This window comes from Pipistrellus kuhlii, unplaced genomic scaffold, assembly GCF_014108245.1.
Source record: "Pipistrellus kuhlii isolate mPipKuh1 unplaced genomic scaffold, mPipKuh1.p scaffold_m20_p_17, whole genome shotgun sequence".
In the NCBI taxonomy this organism is placed as follows: Eukaryota; Metazoa; Chordata; class Mammalia; order Chiroptera; family Vespertilionidae; genus Pipistrellus; species Pipistrellus kuhlii.
The window spans coordinates 20,739,259-20,754,825 of record NW_023425482.1 but is presented as its reverse complement, the minus strand read 5'-3'; the positions used below and the strand labels follow the sequence as shown (position 1 = coordinate 20,754,825).

Here is a 15,567-nt window from a genome sequence, read left to right as displayed (position 1 = left end):
GTTACCCACTCCCTCTCTGCTTAAAAAATATTATCTATGAAAATAAAAGCGTAATATGCTAATTAGATGGACAACCAAACAACCTTCCAGACATCCTTCCAGATGAAGCCCTGCAAGGGCCAAGTCCCATGCAAGAATTTTGTGCATCCGACCTCTAGTATTTATATATTTACTGTTGTTGTTTTAATCCTCACCCAAGAACAGGCTTAGAGAGAGGAAGGGGAGGAGAGAGAAAAACCACAGGGCCACCCTCAGCACATTCCCAACTGGGGATCGAACCTGAAACCCAGGCATGTGCCTCAACAGGGGATCTAACCAGTTTATTATATATTTAATAAAAACATATATATTTTTTAAAAGTGTATATTTATTATAAAATTACTGTGTTCTTATGCTTTAAAAACACACACAACTTTTTACATTTGTTCAATGTTGAGCGCCTGCCCCCTGGTAGTCAGTGTACATCACACAGCGACTGGTTGTTCCGCTGTTGGGTAGATTAGCATATTAGGGTTTTATTATAAAGGATTGTAAAAGTAAATCATAAAGACTTTGAGGTTATACAGTGATATGGTAAATCTCAAAGCCAAGTAGAAGTGCTTCTCATTCTATTTTGGGGTTATCTCCTCTCATGAAAACTAAGGGCTGACAGTTTGAGAATAACACAGTTATCCCAGGCCAGAAAGGGAGACTGTGCTCAGTACTCAGTTCCCATTCCTCACAGCCTTAATCTTAACCATTCTGAAGGACGACTAGAAACACAGAAGCAGCTTTTGTAAACAACTTGGAGAGGTGTGGGGAGAGTGAGCTATCCCCTTAGCATTCCTGGCCAGTCTGGGTCCCAAAGAGTGTGGCATCTTTGTTACTGGCTACCTAGAGAACTGACAGTACCTAGGACAAAAGCTCTACTTGCTACACCCCTTCTAAGAGCAGGAACTAAAGAACAAGTATTTAAGATGGAGCTTGAGTGTATTTAAGTAATGCAGAAATATTTATCTCTTCCTTCTGAATGTTTAATACCTATTTTCTAAGTGTTCATTTCCATCACCATGAAATGGAAATATTTACTTCACATTTCTCATTTTCTTAGTCTCAGTTTAGAGAAGGAATACTTTATTGAGCTCATTCCTCACCTAATGGCTAATTCTTAGGTGTTAGAGTGTAGGGAAATCTCACTGCTTTCGTGTTTTTCTCAGTATAGCTTAAACATCACTGGAAGCAAAAATGACAAAACTTCAAGCTGCTTTACTCTGGTCACATCATGAGAAGGCAGGGCACTGTGGAAAAGACAATAATGCTGGGGAAATATAAGGCAGCAGGAAAAAAGGAAGACCCAATATGAGATGGACTGACTCCATAAAAGAGGCCATAGGCATGAGTCTATAGGAGCTGAGCAGGGCTGCTGAGGACAGAATACCGTGTATATCATTCATTCATAGGGTCGCCAGGAGTCAGAGCCAACGCAATGGCATGTAACATCCACACTTAAAATGACTTCCATGAGTCTAAGCCTATTTCAGATATCTTTAATTCCCCACTTTTTAAAACAACTGGCACCTAAATTTGCACATAATTTGGACTTTTAGATTCTCTTGAAGTTTTCTTTTTTTGTTAATCCTCACTAGAGGATATTTTCCATTGATTTTTAGAGGGAGTGGAAGGGATTGGGGGAGGGAGGAGAGGGAAAGGGGGGGAGCAACATCAATGTGAGAGAGCCACATCAACTGGTTGCCTCCTGCATGCATCCCAACCGGGGTAGGTAGGGAACCTGCAACCCAGGTACGTGCCCTTCACCCAAATTGAACCCGCAACCCTTTGGTTTGAAGGCCAACACGCTAACCACAGAACCACACTGGCCAGGGCCTCTCTTGAAGTTTTCTAATACAAAGCTGTTACTCTTACATGTAAGAAAAATAACATCCCATTACCATACTGTATACACATTTTCAAAAAGAGCAACATCTACAATTTTTCCCTATTTTCCAATTCCAATGGTGGATTTGTTCTAGAATTGGATCGTCTACTATAAATATGCATGAGATGGCAGGCATCAGAAGGGCACTTCTAAGTTCTCTCTATTTCAGCGGTCGCCAACCTTTCGGGCCTTAAAGACCCCTGTTGGCAATCCTGCTCTATTTAATACCTAATTTTCTGAAAAGTGATGTCTGTATTTTGACAACTTCTTTCATCAGATGGCACTGCATTGCCATTTAATTTCTCCTCTTACTGTATAACTAGAAAATCGGTTCAGTGAAAGCAAACCCTGTTAGCATTACTGGTTTATCTGGTACCTTGGCCCATTAAGTACTGTTGATTACTTTATTACAGGCCAGATTTGATAACTTCCCTCAGCTGCCCCAGAAAGTAGAGTGGATGTTAAGTAACTATCTATCAAAGGTTTCATTGCCACAGCAAACAAGAAACACCTTGAGAGTGTGTAAGTCCATCTTTCTCCTCTGAAAACAAGTGTCTTTCTGATTTGAGGAGCTCAAAAATATGCACACAAATCCACGAGGCACACTCATTACATTTAAGCAGCATCTTCTCAAACTGCTCATTCAAGCTAGTAGTTGTACTTACAAAGCATGCTCCCACAGCCCATTCAGTTCTGCTTGCTCCTGGTCAATCTTACCTTGATTTTGGCTTACTTGTCCGTCTCCTATCTGGGCTAATGATCAATTAATGAGAATACAATGACTTTCGTAAAACTTCTCTGACAGGATTTGGTTAAGAGTGCCAGTTTCGCCCACAGATTACATATCCTCATGATAATACCCCATTATACCTCTTGAGGTATCTATACAAAATATTTCCACAGATGCAAGAAAAGTCAATACAATGCATAGCCATGAAATACTGAATAACTATGGTATTCACCTACAACTAATATCATATTGTACACATTAACTATATTTTAAATAAAATAAAACTTACAGCCGAATATTCATAGTTATGGTCTGGCATTGATTTGCAAACCTAAAGCATTCATCTTAAAACTAATATGAACTATTAACATTATCACACTTTCAATGTATCTTTTCATTCTGGGAGCAAGGAGAAAAAAAACACACACACACAAAAAAAACAACCTGCTGCAAAGTTGAATATACACTGAAAATTAGTTTTATCAAGCTAGCAATAAATTGACTTTGATAATTAGAACCAGCGGCCAATCTGTTAAAAATTGCACACTTCTTTCCCCCATATTACAAATCTTTAAGTTTCTTTGGAGAGGAGGGGGGATTTTTTCATGGCTAATCCTACTACTAGTGGGTTCTAGTACTACTATAAAAATCTTATATTTGATTTTCCTAGCAAATAAAAAGTATTGATCAGACCCAGATCAATCATTCCATAGGAAAAGTAGTGCAACCAGGTGGTAAGAGAAAGTCTCTCAGAGCTGAATCTTGGTCCAGACAGATGATCTCAACCCCTACTCCAAAGGCAGTTATTTTTTTCACATTTTCTGTAAAATGGATGGCCTTGAAACTCTGGTTTCCTGGTGTAGCTTTTCAGAGGGAAACGAGTTTCCTTCTCAGGAATGACTCTCGCTTCCCGGACTCTTACAGACAACCACCTTCTCCAGCTCTCTTCCTATCACACTAACTGGTTAAAGGGTGGCTGCTAATGTAACAGTCGTCCCCTCCAACGGAGGGTCATACACTAAGGGACTCTTCCTTCTGAGACCTTTGAGCCCCAGAGCTTACAAGGTCCTCTGGGTGGTGGCCTGGGCCCTGGTTCTGGACACCCACAAGATGCCCGCTTTCTCCCTGTGTCTTGCCCTCAGCATGGCACTACGGGCACAAAGAACACAAACAGGACGGTTTGTAACCTTGCTTGGTGTCTACCCGAGGCAGCTCGGAGCTTTGCTATTCCTGTCCTGTTCTTCAGATTCTACACGAGTTTGGGAGGTCAACTTCCCATGACCACTCATTGAGTCCTGACCTCCCAGCCACCTGCCTCCTCCTTCCTCACCGGTCCTGGGACAGTGCCTCCTGGAGGGGAACGCCTTACCCCACCTTGGTCTTCGCGGATCCATCTGCTTCCTTCCGAGCTTCCAAGAGGCCGGGGCCCTTGAGACATGCATGGCCCGTGGGCACTGGGGCTGGCAGAGCTAAGCGCACCTCCCGAGGTGTCTCTTCTCCCACCTGCCACCTAAACACTCTTTCTTTCCTTAAAGAAACACACACACACACAGGAAAGTCCCATCTCCCTCTGAGAGAGGATGGATCGGCCCCCTAACGAGCCCTTTGTCTGAGGCTTCCACCCCTCACACCCTCACCCGCGAAGCCTCGGTCCTCACACAGGTAGGTAGGTGGGTCTTAACCCATCCCAGGCTCCCACATCCCACGGAGGGATGGGTTCGGGCCGAGGTCCCTCCAGGAATCCACTTTTTTTTTTTTTTTTACAATGTTACGGCCAGGTCCAATGTCTGAGGCGGGGAGGGCCAACTCCGGGCCCCCCTCCCCAACTCCACGCAACCCCAACACTCCGCGCCGGCGCTCGCGGCTAGAACGGCCCTCTCCGGCCCCGACCTCGGGCCGCGGGGCCACGGGGCCGCGGGAGAGGCCGGCCGCCTCCCGCCGGCAGCCGCGCCATGCCCGCCTCCATCCTCACCCGCCGGCCGCCTCTCACCTGGCACGCCGGCATCGCCCGCCCCGCTCCGCTGCGGGCACCGGGGGTCCGGAGGGGCTCAGCCGGCGCCAGCGCCCCGGGAGGGAGGCCGGCCAGGGCTCACCGGCCCCGGAGTCTATAGAGCGGCCGCCGGGAACGCACCGCCGGTTTCTAAGGAACCGGGGGCTCTGGAAAGGGAGGGGGTGGGACGGCGGGAGAACTGCGCATGCTCCCTGGCGGGGGCGGAACCCCGCGGGGCGGAGCCGAGGCCCGGCGCTGCGCATGCTCGCTCGCTGTGGGCGAGGGGACTAGGGGGGGGGGGCAGGTTAAATAGCTCGGCTGGAGGCCTTAGTCGTTCATTCTTTCCGGCGGTGGAGGGGCTGAGGGATATATTTTCCAGCCTGGGATGACTCTTTCTGGTTCGCCGCCCACCCGCATCAAGAGCAAGAAGGTTCTGGAAAGTGGTGGTTGTTGGGTTGCTCAGGAATGAAGGAAGGTCTGCTATTGGACACGGCCTGTCTTTGCAGAATGGCAGCTCTCTCGAACTTCACAGCTTTCCTAGGTGTTCTTTGGTTCTTCTTTTTTAAAATATATATTTTATTGATTTTTTTTTTACAGAGAGATAGTTAGAAACATCGATGAGAATCATCGATCAGCTGCCTCTTGCACATACCCCCACTGGGGATGTGCACGCAACCAAGGTACATGTCCTTGACCAGAATGGAACCTGGGACCTTTCAGGCCCCAGGCTCTATCCATGGAGCCAAACTGGTTTCGGCTGGTTATTCTTAGATGGTATTTCTTCGTGACTTGTGACTTCAGTCCCCCTGATCTCTTTACTGGAGCCTATGCTCCCCCCTCTCCTCCTGCCCCCACACCAAATAAATACCATTTTGTAAAAAGACTAGTCTTGATTTATCAAATCCGCTAGGAGAGTGAAATCTGTAAACCTTAGTGTCAAGCAGGCTATGTTGGAAATGCGGGGAGAGGGGTTATTTCTGCATGGAAAGTCCCCATCCCTGCTTGTCTGACTCTCCTGGTGAGGCTGACCCTGGCTCCGTCGGACCTCTCTCCAGAGCAGCCTGTAATGATGGGACATGTCAGTTGAACTGAGGCAGCTGTTTCCACTGAGACCAGCTGACCTGCAGGGCTATCCCGGCTTTGGCAGGAGACAGGGACTTCCCACCACTGTCACCACCTGAGTGAGCATGGAAAGCTTCCAGAGCGATGAAAAGTTGTAACCTCAAAACCTCCTTTTCTGATGGGATTTTATTACTTTATTCCTTCCCCTGGATTCTGAAGCCAGGCACATAGAAGGCAGAATCAAAGTATACTTATGTTTGATCTTTTTGTCTGATCTTGTTCAGAATTTCACTCTAGAGCAGATTTCCTCACTGTTGACATTTTGTTGTGGTGACTGTCTGAATCTTGTAGGATATTTAGCCATGTCCCTGAATACTACTCACTAGATACCAGGAGCACCCAACCCCAGCTGTGACTACCAAAAATATCTCCAGACATTGCCTAATGTCCCCTTGGCAGCAAGACTGATCCAGGTTGAGAACCACTAGTCTAGAGGGAAATTAATCCTACAGCTTTACTTATGGAATTAGGACATTTGTGCTTGCTTGTATTTCACTCTTCTCTCCACACTAGCTTTTTTTCTGAGTTCTGCAGAGTAATAGTCCTGTAAAATGCCCAAGTGAAGTATAGTACTGTACGTTTGGTAAGTGCTGTGTTAAGCTGCACATCTTAACACTGGATTTTTAGAGCTTTTATTAGATGATGTTTACTGTGACCATCCATGAGTTTTCCTTATTTCCTGGACCACAGAACCCTTTTCCAGTTCCATGAAATGTCTCTCTCAGATGTGGATCCATTTGCTCTCCAGCAAACCCCCCCGCCCCCATTCCAGTGACTGTTAGCCACCACCTATTCCCTATAGTAGGGGTGTCGAACTCAATCAGAGAAGGGGCCAAAATCTAAAATCCAGCCTAAATCGCGGGCCGAATGGTTTACTGAACAGTCATAAACTGTCATTGTGATGGAAACGCAGCGGAGTGCAGTGATGACAGCGCGGTGCGGGCCACATTGCAAGGCCTGGCGGGACGGATTTGGCCCGCGGGCCTTGTGTTTGACACATGTGCCCTATAGTATCTTGGGGCACCAATATCCATCCCTTCACTCCAACCAAAAGCCTACATTAATCTTGTCTCTTGCTTCTTCCATCTCTCTTACATCCAGTCACTCATCCTGTTGTGCTAACATTTAAATATTTTTCAAATTTGTCCTCTTGTGGCTGGCCTACTGCAGTAGCCTCATAGCTTATTTCTTTGCCCCAATATGTCTCCAGTCCCACCTCCAGGTAGACACCAGCCTAAGCTACTATCTCTCTCCTTTGCATCAAACCCTGATACTTTGGAAGCAGAGAAGGCAGAATGAGGCAGGAGCAGGCCAGTCACACTAAGGAGCATCCTCATGGAGGCAGGGCAGTCACCTGTACTGCATCCCTATGTGCCAAGCATGCCCTATATATGCTAGACTCTCCTACTACCAGGGAGAAGAAACGACCACATTTTAAGGATAGGGAAACGGAAGCTTTGAGTTAATTTTCCAGGTTATCAAGTTAGTAGACCGAACTAGGATTTTGAGTACAAGCTCTCTCCTAAGATTGACAGGAGGCTAACCTTAATACCTCATCAGAAGAGCTCTTTTTCTTTTTTTTTTCCCCAGATGAAAGCTATTTTGGGGGAGAGAATTGAAGTACCTATCCTCTTTGGGGTCTTGAAAATACCCAAAGTCTAGAAAGTCCTTGAGGCACCAGGGGCCTAGGAACTTGAGAGGTGAGCTAAGAGGCCAAATCCTCTCTAGGACACTATATGCCATACAAAGGGTGCCAGCCCCAGTAAGACCCAAACAAGAGACCAGACGCCCGTGACTGCTCATGGATGTGTATTTTAATAAAAATAATTCTGTCAAAATACAACAGGAGTTTTTTCATCTCTCAAGTACAATTTAATAGGATGTTTTGTGTTAGAATTCTCTCTAAACCCTCCCACACCCCCAAGTCTCATGCTAATGCCAACTATCAACTTGCGAGGACAAAGGCAGAACCAGTGTGCACGATGTGGAGGACAGATGTCTGTGTCAGCTGTAGTTGCTAATGGAGGAAAACCCTATGCAAAGAGGCGGCACCTCAGGCAGCCAGAATCCACACTCTGGCCACAGGTCCGGGTGCACAGGACTGGTGGCCAAGCAGGGCTCTGCCGCCCAGCCGCCACGCAGCATGCATACCTGAGTTGTGAGCAACCATAGGAACTTTCAGCTCGGACAGTTCTCTGCCTCATCTTCTTTGTGCTTGCTTATGGGGTAGGAAGGCGCTGGGTGGCCAGGCAATCCCCACTTCTCTTAGTGTCCCCTTTTTAAAGGCCTGCGCCTAGCCACAGACCCATGTGGGTGAGGATCAGGGTTCTGGCTTTGTGTGGTCTGCCAGTTTTCATCCACTCTGGAAGAAGCAATCATTTGGTGGCATGAGGAGAAAAGGTGAGGAAGGAAGGCTGTTCTCTCAGGGCTGGACAACCCAACAGGGCTAAGTCTTCCTCCTGACCCTTTGGGTCAAGTTCGGTTCTTCACCAGGGCTCCTCCCAGCTGCTTCCCCCACTCGCCACTCCTGGGAACAGGCTGGAGGGACTGGGTGTGCATAAGGGGCTCCTCTGGCTGGCAGGCAGGCCTGGACTATCAGCAAGACAGTGGGCTCAAGCAGCTTGGTTTTGGTCCTCTCCACGGCTTGTGGGGCAAAGGCTTATGTCCCAACGGTAAGCTGTCCAACTGGGACAGAGAGCCCCTCTGGAGAGGAACAGAGTAAACAACTTGGACTCAGCTGAAACAGTGAGATAAGGCACAGAAAATGGGGAGATGGCCATGGATATTGAGTGCAAGCCAGGCAGCAACCAACCCCAAGCAGCACACAGCTGTCCTGGACCCTCCTGGGCCCTCTCAGATGCTCCACAGCCCAAGCCCAGGCACCTATCCCCATCCCTGACACACCCCTGAAAGTACCAGCTGCTCAGACACTGCTGGAGGCCTCCCTAAAACTGCTGAGCCTAACCCTTTGCCCACTTTAGGATTTAACAGTGTTGCCCAACCCACAGGATGAGGTTAGTCCCGACTCTGGCACAAATCTGCTCTGTGACGTTGGCCAACTCACTTCACCTCCTGGACCTGTTTCTTGTAAAGAAGAGGATTAGTGGAGCAGATGTTCTCTGTACCCCATCCCAGCTGCAAGAGCCTCTGGCTTTAATTCCCAAATCTTCTTGGCTCTGGCCATTTTAACAGTCTGATATTTCCACTTCTAGGTTTGGGAATTAGACCTGTACAATAAGAGTTTCCTTGACAGACAGGACAACTCCCTGGTGGGCCATGGTCTGTGGGCCGCCAACTGCCTTGGTGGGACCAAGAAAAAACAGCAGCCTATAGTATCGTGTCCCAAGGCAGAACTCTAAGACAGCACAGGGCCAGATCCTGACCTCATCACTAGCAACTGGTCCAACTCAATCATTTCTCTTATTGTCCAACTGTGGGCTCAGCATGGCCTGATGGACACTGAATATCTCAGGCCATCCCAACCATTCCTGTGCCCACTGACAGAGAGCAGCAGCTTGCCCAGGCCAGATCGAGGCAGGGACTGGAAATTCAACTTTGGACATCGTTCCTTTGCAGGGACTGCTTGTGCGCTCCCTCCCACTGTGAAGCAGGTGGAGAAATCCCAGTCCCTCCTGGTGCTCCTCTGGGTAGACCTCCTCCCTTTCTTCTTCCCAGGGCTGTCAGTCCTCGCAGCAGATGGCCACCCACGTCCTGCAAGCCATTGTAGCCCTTCCTTTCCTGATGACAGTACCAGGACTGTTTTTGCCCCTACCAGCTGTAAGGATCCATCTGACGGGGCTGGTGGGACATTTGTAAAGCCCGTGAGGTCCCTTCCTCCAGCCAGCAAATACTCCTAACAGTCTTTCTAAGAGTGGCTGGGGCCGATCTGCAGGGAGCTGCCTGGCACAGCTGCAGTGAAGCCTGGCCTAGAAGGTCAAGGGTTCCATCCACTCCAGCTACCAGCAGCCCAAGAATCTGCCTCTACAAGGTCCTGGCTTCTCAACAGAAAGCATGGATTCCATCAGAGCTGTGCAGAGCCAGTGAAGATCCGGGCAGGAAGCAGGCCCTGTACTCAAGGGTCTCTGTCCTGGGACTGGAGACTTCTTTCCCGTAGCCTGACACACAGCAGCTCTCAGGTCGAAGGCAGGTAGTTTCCAGGCAATCAATTTAGAGTAATGACTTATTTGGCCATCTTAGCAAGTGAAGGAAGGATGTTGAAAAGGGAAGAGAGAGGTGCAAGAAAGGCAGTGAGAGGCAGGGTAAAATGGTAGATAGTGTGCTGGTCAAGAACCCTCTACTCCCTTGCTTTGTTGTGAGGCCTGTGTCAAATCTTCTCTTCTCTGGACCCTGGCCCTACAGTTCTCAGCTCAGTCTGACTCTCAGGGGCCTGGGGACCCACACCTCTTAGATTCTGCAAACCAGCTTAGTTTTGACCTGCCCACTAAGTGCCACTGTCCCCCATCCCCATCCCCACCCCCTCAAGCCTAATGCGCTTCCCTAAGCTGCAGCTGGGCCTGTAGCTCAAAGGGAAGCCTGAAATAAATCACTTGGCTGAGGTTACAGAGATGATTCTTTTTTTAATGAGTTGGACTCAAATAAAAACATATGGTGTCTGGACAGCCTCACCCAAGAGGTGCTGGACCACTAACACTACGATAAATACTGTGTCTTTTTTAATATATATATATTTATATATATATAATCTCATTTTTTTTACTTATGAAAATAATAAGCTATCACCAACTTGGATAGGCTTCATCACTAAATTAGCAGAAACCAGCTCAGCACAAACTCTCCAGAGATAAATACTGGTGGCTCAGTCAGGAGGAAAAAAATAAAGATTAAAAAACTCCAACCCCTCCTCAAAACAAAACCCCCATTTCAAAGTAGGCGCTACAAGAGAGTAACCAGCCAATACTGTGTCATAGGCTGCTGCATGTGGAGGTGGGTGTGAGGGGAGAGAGACTAAAGGTGGGGGAAAAGGAAGGAAAAGAAAGGAAAAGAAGGTGAGGAGGCCAGGCAGGAGTGGACTCTGCCCATGGCTTTCAGGTCCCTGTGCCAGATGCCAGTGGAGGGCGGGGCTCCGGCCCTGGGGCCGAGAGAGGGCCACGTGGGGCCAGCCAGCATGGTCAGCTAGTGCAAGTAGTCGTCGACTCTGGCAAAGGAGCAAGATCCCAGGCCCGCTCGGGCCATAAGCCGTAGACATTCAGACGCCTGGCCCAGGGCGAGCATCAGAGGGGGCTGCTTTGGCAGGTTTTGAGACTCTGTGGAAGAAAGACAAGGCCTGGTCACTGCCCTGCCCAGGGCTTGGCCCAGATCAAAATTTCCTCGGGAACAGAGGGGTGTATGTGTGTGCCTGCGTGTGTGTAGGGGGTGGTGGTGGTGGAGGGAGCAGGTCGGGGGGGAAGGAGGTTGAATAAAACCCCTTTGAAACAGAGTGTTCACGTGTCTGTGTGTGTGTCCCAGCCACCAGGCCATGACCCTGCAGCCATGCCAGAAACCAGAGGACCTTTGCTTTCTTCAGAGCAGTGGGCTGGCCTGGGCCCACGGTCACAACCTAGGGCCCATCACAATCTACTCAATTAGGCAGAGGGAGGTAAGGATTTAGGCTCAGCCACGGGAGCCCAAGAGTCCTATGGGCCATCAGAGAGCTCCTGGGTTGAGCTCTCCGCCCTGATTTGGAAAAACGTCAGCAATTCCTAAGGAGAAGAGGGAGGGGCCAACCCGTGCACTCATGGGCAAGCTTCTATTTTTATGAGATCAACTTACCTAAAATAGCACTGTTGAGGGCGGCGCACACAGGCTCCCTCTGGATGGGGTCAAGCTGCTGGCCAACTGGGCAGCTCCAGGGGTCTGAGTACGCCAAGAGGCTAAAAGCATCCTAAGGGACAGGGCACTCTTGAGTAGATTGTGGCACACACTACACACACACCTCTGTGACCCTCAGTGAGGATCCAACACACCCCATTGTTGGGTCAGGGAGGGTTGTGGCCTCCCTAGAGCCGAGAAGAGGGCAGAATACACCCTGGATGTCCCATTCCCCGTTGCAGACTTGCCTGAAGCCCACTCTGTCCTGGTGCTGCTGTCCCGAGGACCCTCCCAGAGTCACCATGCCTCCGTTACCAAATGGGGGCCCTCTCTGGATGAGGGCCTGGCTTGTTCTGTACCTGCAGCATCTCCGTGTGGGCCAAATTCTTGCCATACTCCCTGCCCAGCTGCTCACTCAGTGCCTGCAACTCGCGGCCAAACAGGATTATCCTTTCTGTGGCAGCCTGGTTGCCCCCACATAGCTGCCGCCGAGGATGCCCATCATCTGCACCCAGAGTCCAGCAGAGAACACATCAGGAGGAGTGAGGAGAGAAAGGGAGGACTTGAGGGAGGACACCAAAGAGAACATGGCAAGAATGACCTTGGGGTGAGGGGTACTGCTTCTGCCTGAGGCAAGTGAGGGCTGGGAGGAGCAGGTGGACCATCATAGCTGAGGTGCTTAGTCCACCTAGCATGTGCTCTGGGGGTCAGCTCAAAAGCTTTCCCTCTCCCTACCCTGGACAGATGCATGGTGCCCACTCCCACCAACTCCCTCTAGCCTTCCCACCCCAAGCGTCCAGTAATGATTGGCTAAGGAGGCAGTGAACCAGGTCTACTAGCGCCCCTCAAGCCGCCAAAGCCTGCCCATCCCAACCCCCTCCCAGGGGGAAGGGGCATCTGGACTGAGTGTGCCGCCCAGGGAACACCATGCTGGAGCACGGCCCTCACCCATGCTGGACTCATCTGTCTGCAGGTCCTCATGCTTATAGGCACCATTGACGATGCGCGTGGACATGCTCTCCAGCACACCGTTGGGGTAATGCTCCGCCTCCATCTCCATCTCACTGTCGCTGCGGAGAAGGGTTGAGGTGGGAGTTGGCCAGGGTGATGTGGTTGCAGCAGCTTGCTTGGGCCTCCTGTAGCTATGCTGTGGGTTAACTGAATGCTCCGAGGAGCTTGAAAGGACAGCTCTGGCTTCCCAGGCTCTAACACTTGGCCCCTCCTGAGATACCAGCCAGAGGTGTGTCATCTGATTCTCACTCTTGTCCCCATGCTGCCTCTATGACCCTCCCCTTGCTGACCCTCCTCCGAGTTGGCACACCCCTAACCATCCCTCCACCCCCAAATGACAGGAGCCTGTGAGACCCAACGGGCATCTCCTCCGGACCCGAACCCTAAGGCCACTTGTATCTGTAGCCTGAAATCCCTGCCTGTCCAACGTGGATGACCCCAAGCCGAGCCGAGGAAAAGTGCCTTTAGTATACTCTGGGGGTCCTAAGGCCTGGTCTCTGTGGGAGACCACATTCTCAGCCTGGCAGTGCGGGTGCCTCTGGATAAAGAGAGGACAGAGTAAAGTGGCAGTTGAATCATGGTGGGGCCAGAAGCCGGAGTCAATGCCCAGCACAGACCTGGGACGGAGGTGGAGGAGGAAGTGCAGGGGGCGGTACTCAAAAGATGGGCTGCAGTGTGCCCAGGTGGCACAGAGCAGAAGGCAGAGGAAGAATCTAAGACAGGCACCTGGTCTCTTGGTTACTGGTGCTGCTGTGGGGCTGGGACTTGGTGGAATCTGTTGAGTTGGACTCGGAATAATTGACGGAGGATGGGGACGAGGAGGAAGAGGAGGACGCGGAGGAGGACGAGGAGGAGCTGGGCGCGGGGTATTTACTGTGGTTCTGTTTGCTCTTGGAGGAGGCGATGCCATTGCTGCAGCTGGGACTATCTGCACCTGTAAGCCAGGGAACGGTCAGAAGAGGGGGAGCAACTTGCCATCAAGCAGGGCCCTGGGGATGACTAGAGCGGTCGGTCCCATTTCCCTTCTCCCAAATCCAGCAGCGAACCGTAAGCCCCGCCCCGGGACGGGTCTTGTATGTGGACTATCTCCCAGAGGCCTCTGGAGAGTGGCTGACCTGTATTGTGCATGTGGGAACTACTGGGGCCGTGTCGGGGGCTGAGGCTGGGGGAGCCAGGGTAGCTGTCCTGGGACTTGGGGCTTCGGGAGCTCAAGCTGCGGACCTCACTGTCAGTCCCATTCACCATCTCCACAAACTGTCGGCACCTGCAGAGGGAGCGGAGCGGCACTGCTCTGGGCTTGGTCCGGGTTGCATGTTTCCACCACCAGCTGAGAAGGGCTGGGCTATGGGGGAGCCGGGAGGCCCCAAAACTTACTTGAGCATGAAGAGCAGGTTGGGGTTGTGTTCTAGCAGCCCTGGGTAGAAGTGCTGTGTGGTCTCAATGGCCTCACCCACACGGCCCTCCAGTACCAACTTCTGGATCTCTGCAGAGAGCAAAAACACAGCAGTGAGTGGGGGGCTGAAGACCGTCCGCAGAGCCGCAGCCTGCACACTGCCAGCCCTGAGCACAGACAGCCGGCAGTCAGGTGAGCTGGCTCATAGAAGAGGCTGAAGAAAGAGCCTGGCCATCCAGTCCCACAATAGACCCTGGTTTCTGCCAAGCATTAGGAGTCCTCAAAGAATAAGAGGGGAAAACAGAGCAGGGACTCTCAGCCCAGGGCAAGTTTGGAGGCTTGTTGGAACATGGCTGTTGGAACATGATGGGGGGATTGGCATCCAAGCAGTTCAGTGACTCTAAGAGCTCCTCTTCAGACAGATTTCTCTCTTTTCAGGCCTCACAGGGGAGGGGCAATGGAGGACACTGGTTTCTGGGTGAGAGCCCATGTCTTGGCAGTCTTCAGGGGCTGCAGCATGCTCCCTGCGGGAGAGAAGATCCTCCTCCTCACACTGGCATCTCTGACGTTGACATCTCTCAGGCATCAGCATCTTGCTCTTGCCCTGGGGCCTGGTACGTCTTGCTGGAGTGACTTCTGGGTCTGAAACTCTCATTCATAGATCCCAAGTCTGGAATCCTTTTCTGTTTGTCTGGATGGGCGTAGCTTCTCAGGGGAGACACAGACACATGCACATACACAGAGACGGCAGGCTCAGAGAGACACAAGCAGGCAAACACAGACACACATGTCCACACATACCCATTCTCCCTCACTCTTCCTATTTCTTTCCTGGGCCCTGTTCCTCTTGGTCAATACCCTCTTTCCATAAACGAGCCCCACAGAACAAAGGCCGGTATGAACACCAGGAAAGCCTCCTTTGGCTCCTGCCTTTGGTTGTCTGCACAGGGCAGGACCAGAGGTGGGGAGCAGAGACAGGTACTAACACAGCAGCCTCTGAGCATCAGATTTCGCACTGATTACTTCAGTCATCTTTATGGGCAGAAGGAAGAACTACTAAAGTTGAGTAAAATGATGTGAAAGGAAAGACAATGGTCCATGATGCAAACAAACTCTTGTCAGAAGACCATGAACAAGATGCTGAGTAAAAGCAGGATTCAGGGGGAAGGAAGCACGGGGGGAGTGAGATCCAGCCAGCCAGGCCAGCAGAGAGTGCATTAGGGAGGTGGCACTGATATTCCCATGCTGCAGACTGTCCATCTGGGCAGCACTGTCCTAAAGGAGGGACAGAAGCAGGGCCTGGGGCTGGGTTGGGGCTCTGAGCTGGTCTCCTGGTGGTGAGGACCAGAGCTGAATGGAATCCTGGCAGGTTACCCAGGCTGGCATGAGCCAGACAGCAGAGTTAGGGACAGGTGAGGGAGGGAGGGAGAAGGGAGAGGAGAATCAACCTTACTTTGTCTGTTCTTTATGGACGCTTGCTCTTCCTGAATCGGGGTTTCAGTCATTCGGGCAAAAGCTGTGGCTGTGGCACAATACCCATGATGCACCAGGTAAGATGAGACCATGCTAGAAGAAAGGAAATGCTCAGGTGACACTCA

At 50.6% G+C, this 15,567-nt stretch overlaps 1 protein-coding gene across 5 annotated transcripts in view; it reads right to left on the bottom strand.

The window, feature by feature from the left end:
• RANBP10 (RAN binding protein 10) overlaps positions 1-15,567 on the bottom strand; it is an 84,750-nt gene that overhangs the window by 18,953 nt on the left and 50,230 nt on the right. For 4 of the 5 annotated variants that reach the window (XM_036441458.2, XM_045582772.1, XM_036441462.2 and 1 more), the window contains 8 exons: positions 15,423-15,535; positions 13,951-14,059; positions 13,692-13,840; positions 13,303-13,510; positions 12,514-12,635; positions 11,925-12,070; positions 11,527-11,638; positions 7,554-11,021 (listed from right to left, as the gene is read on the bottom strand). In XM_036441458.2, coding sequence (XP_036297351.1) covers positions 10,891-11,021; positions 11,527-11,638; positions 11,925-12,070; positions 12,514-12,635; positions 13,303-13,510; positions 13,692-13,840; positions 13,951-14,059; positions 15,423-15,535 — 1,090 coding nt within the window. In that variant the 3' untranslated portion in view covers positions 7,554-10,890. Of the gene's footprint in view, positions 1-7,553; positions 11,022-11,526; positions 11,639-11,924; positions 12,071-12,513; positions 12,636-13,302; positions 13,511-13,691; positions 13,841-13,950; positions 14,060-15,422; positions 15,536-15,567 lie in introns of those variants that run through there. The other variant, XM_036441459.2, reaches the window with a different exon arrangement.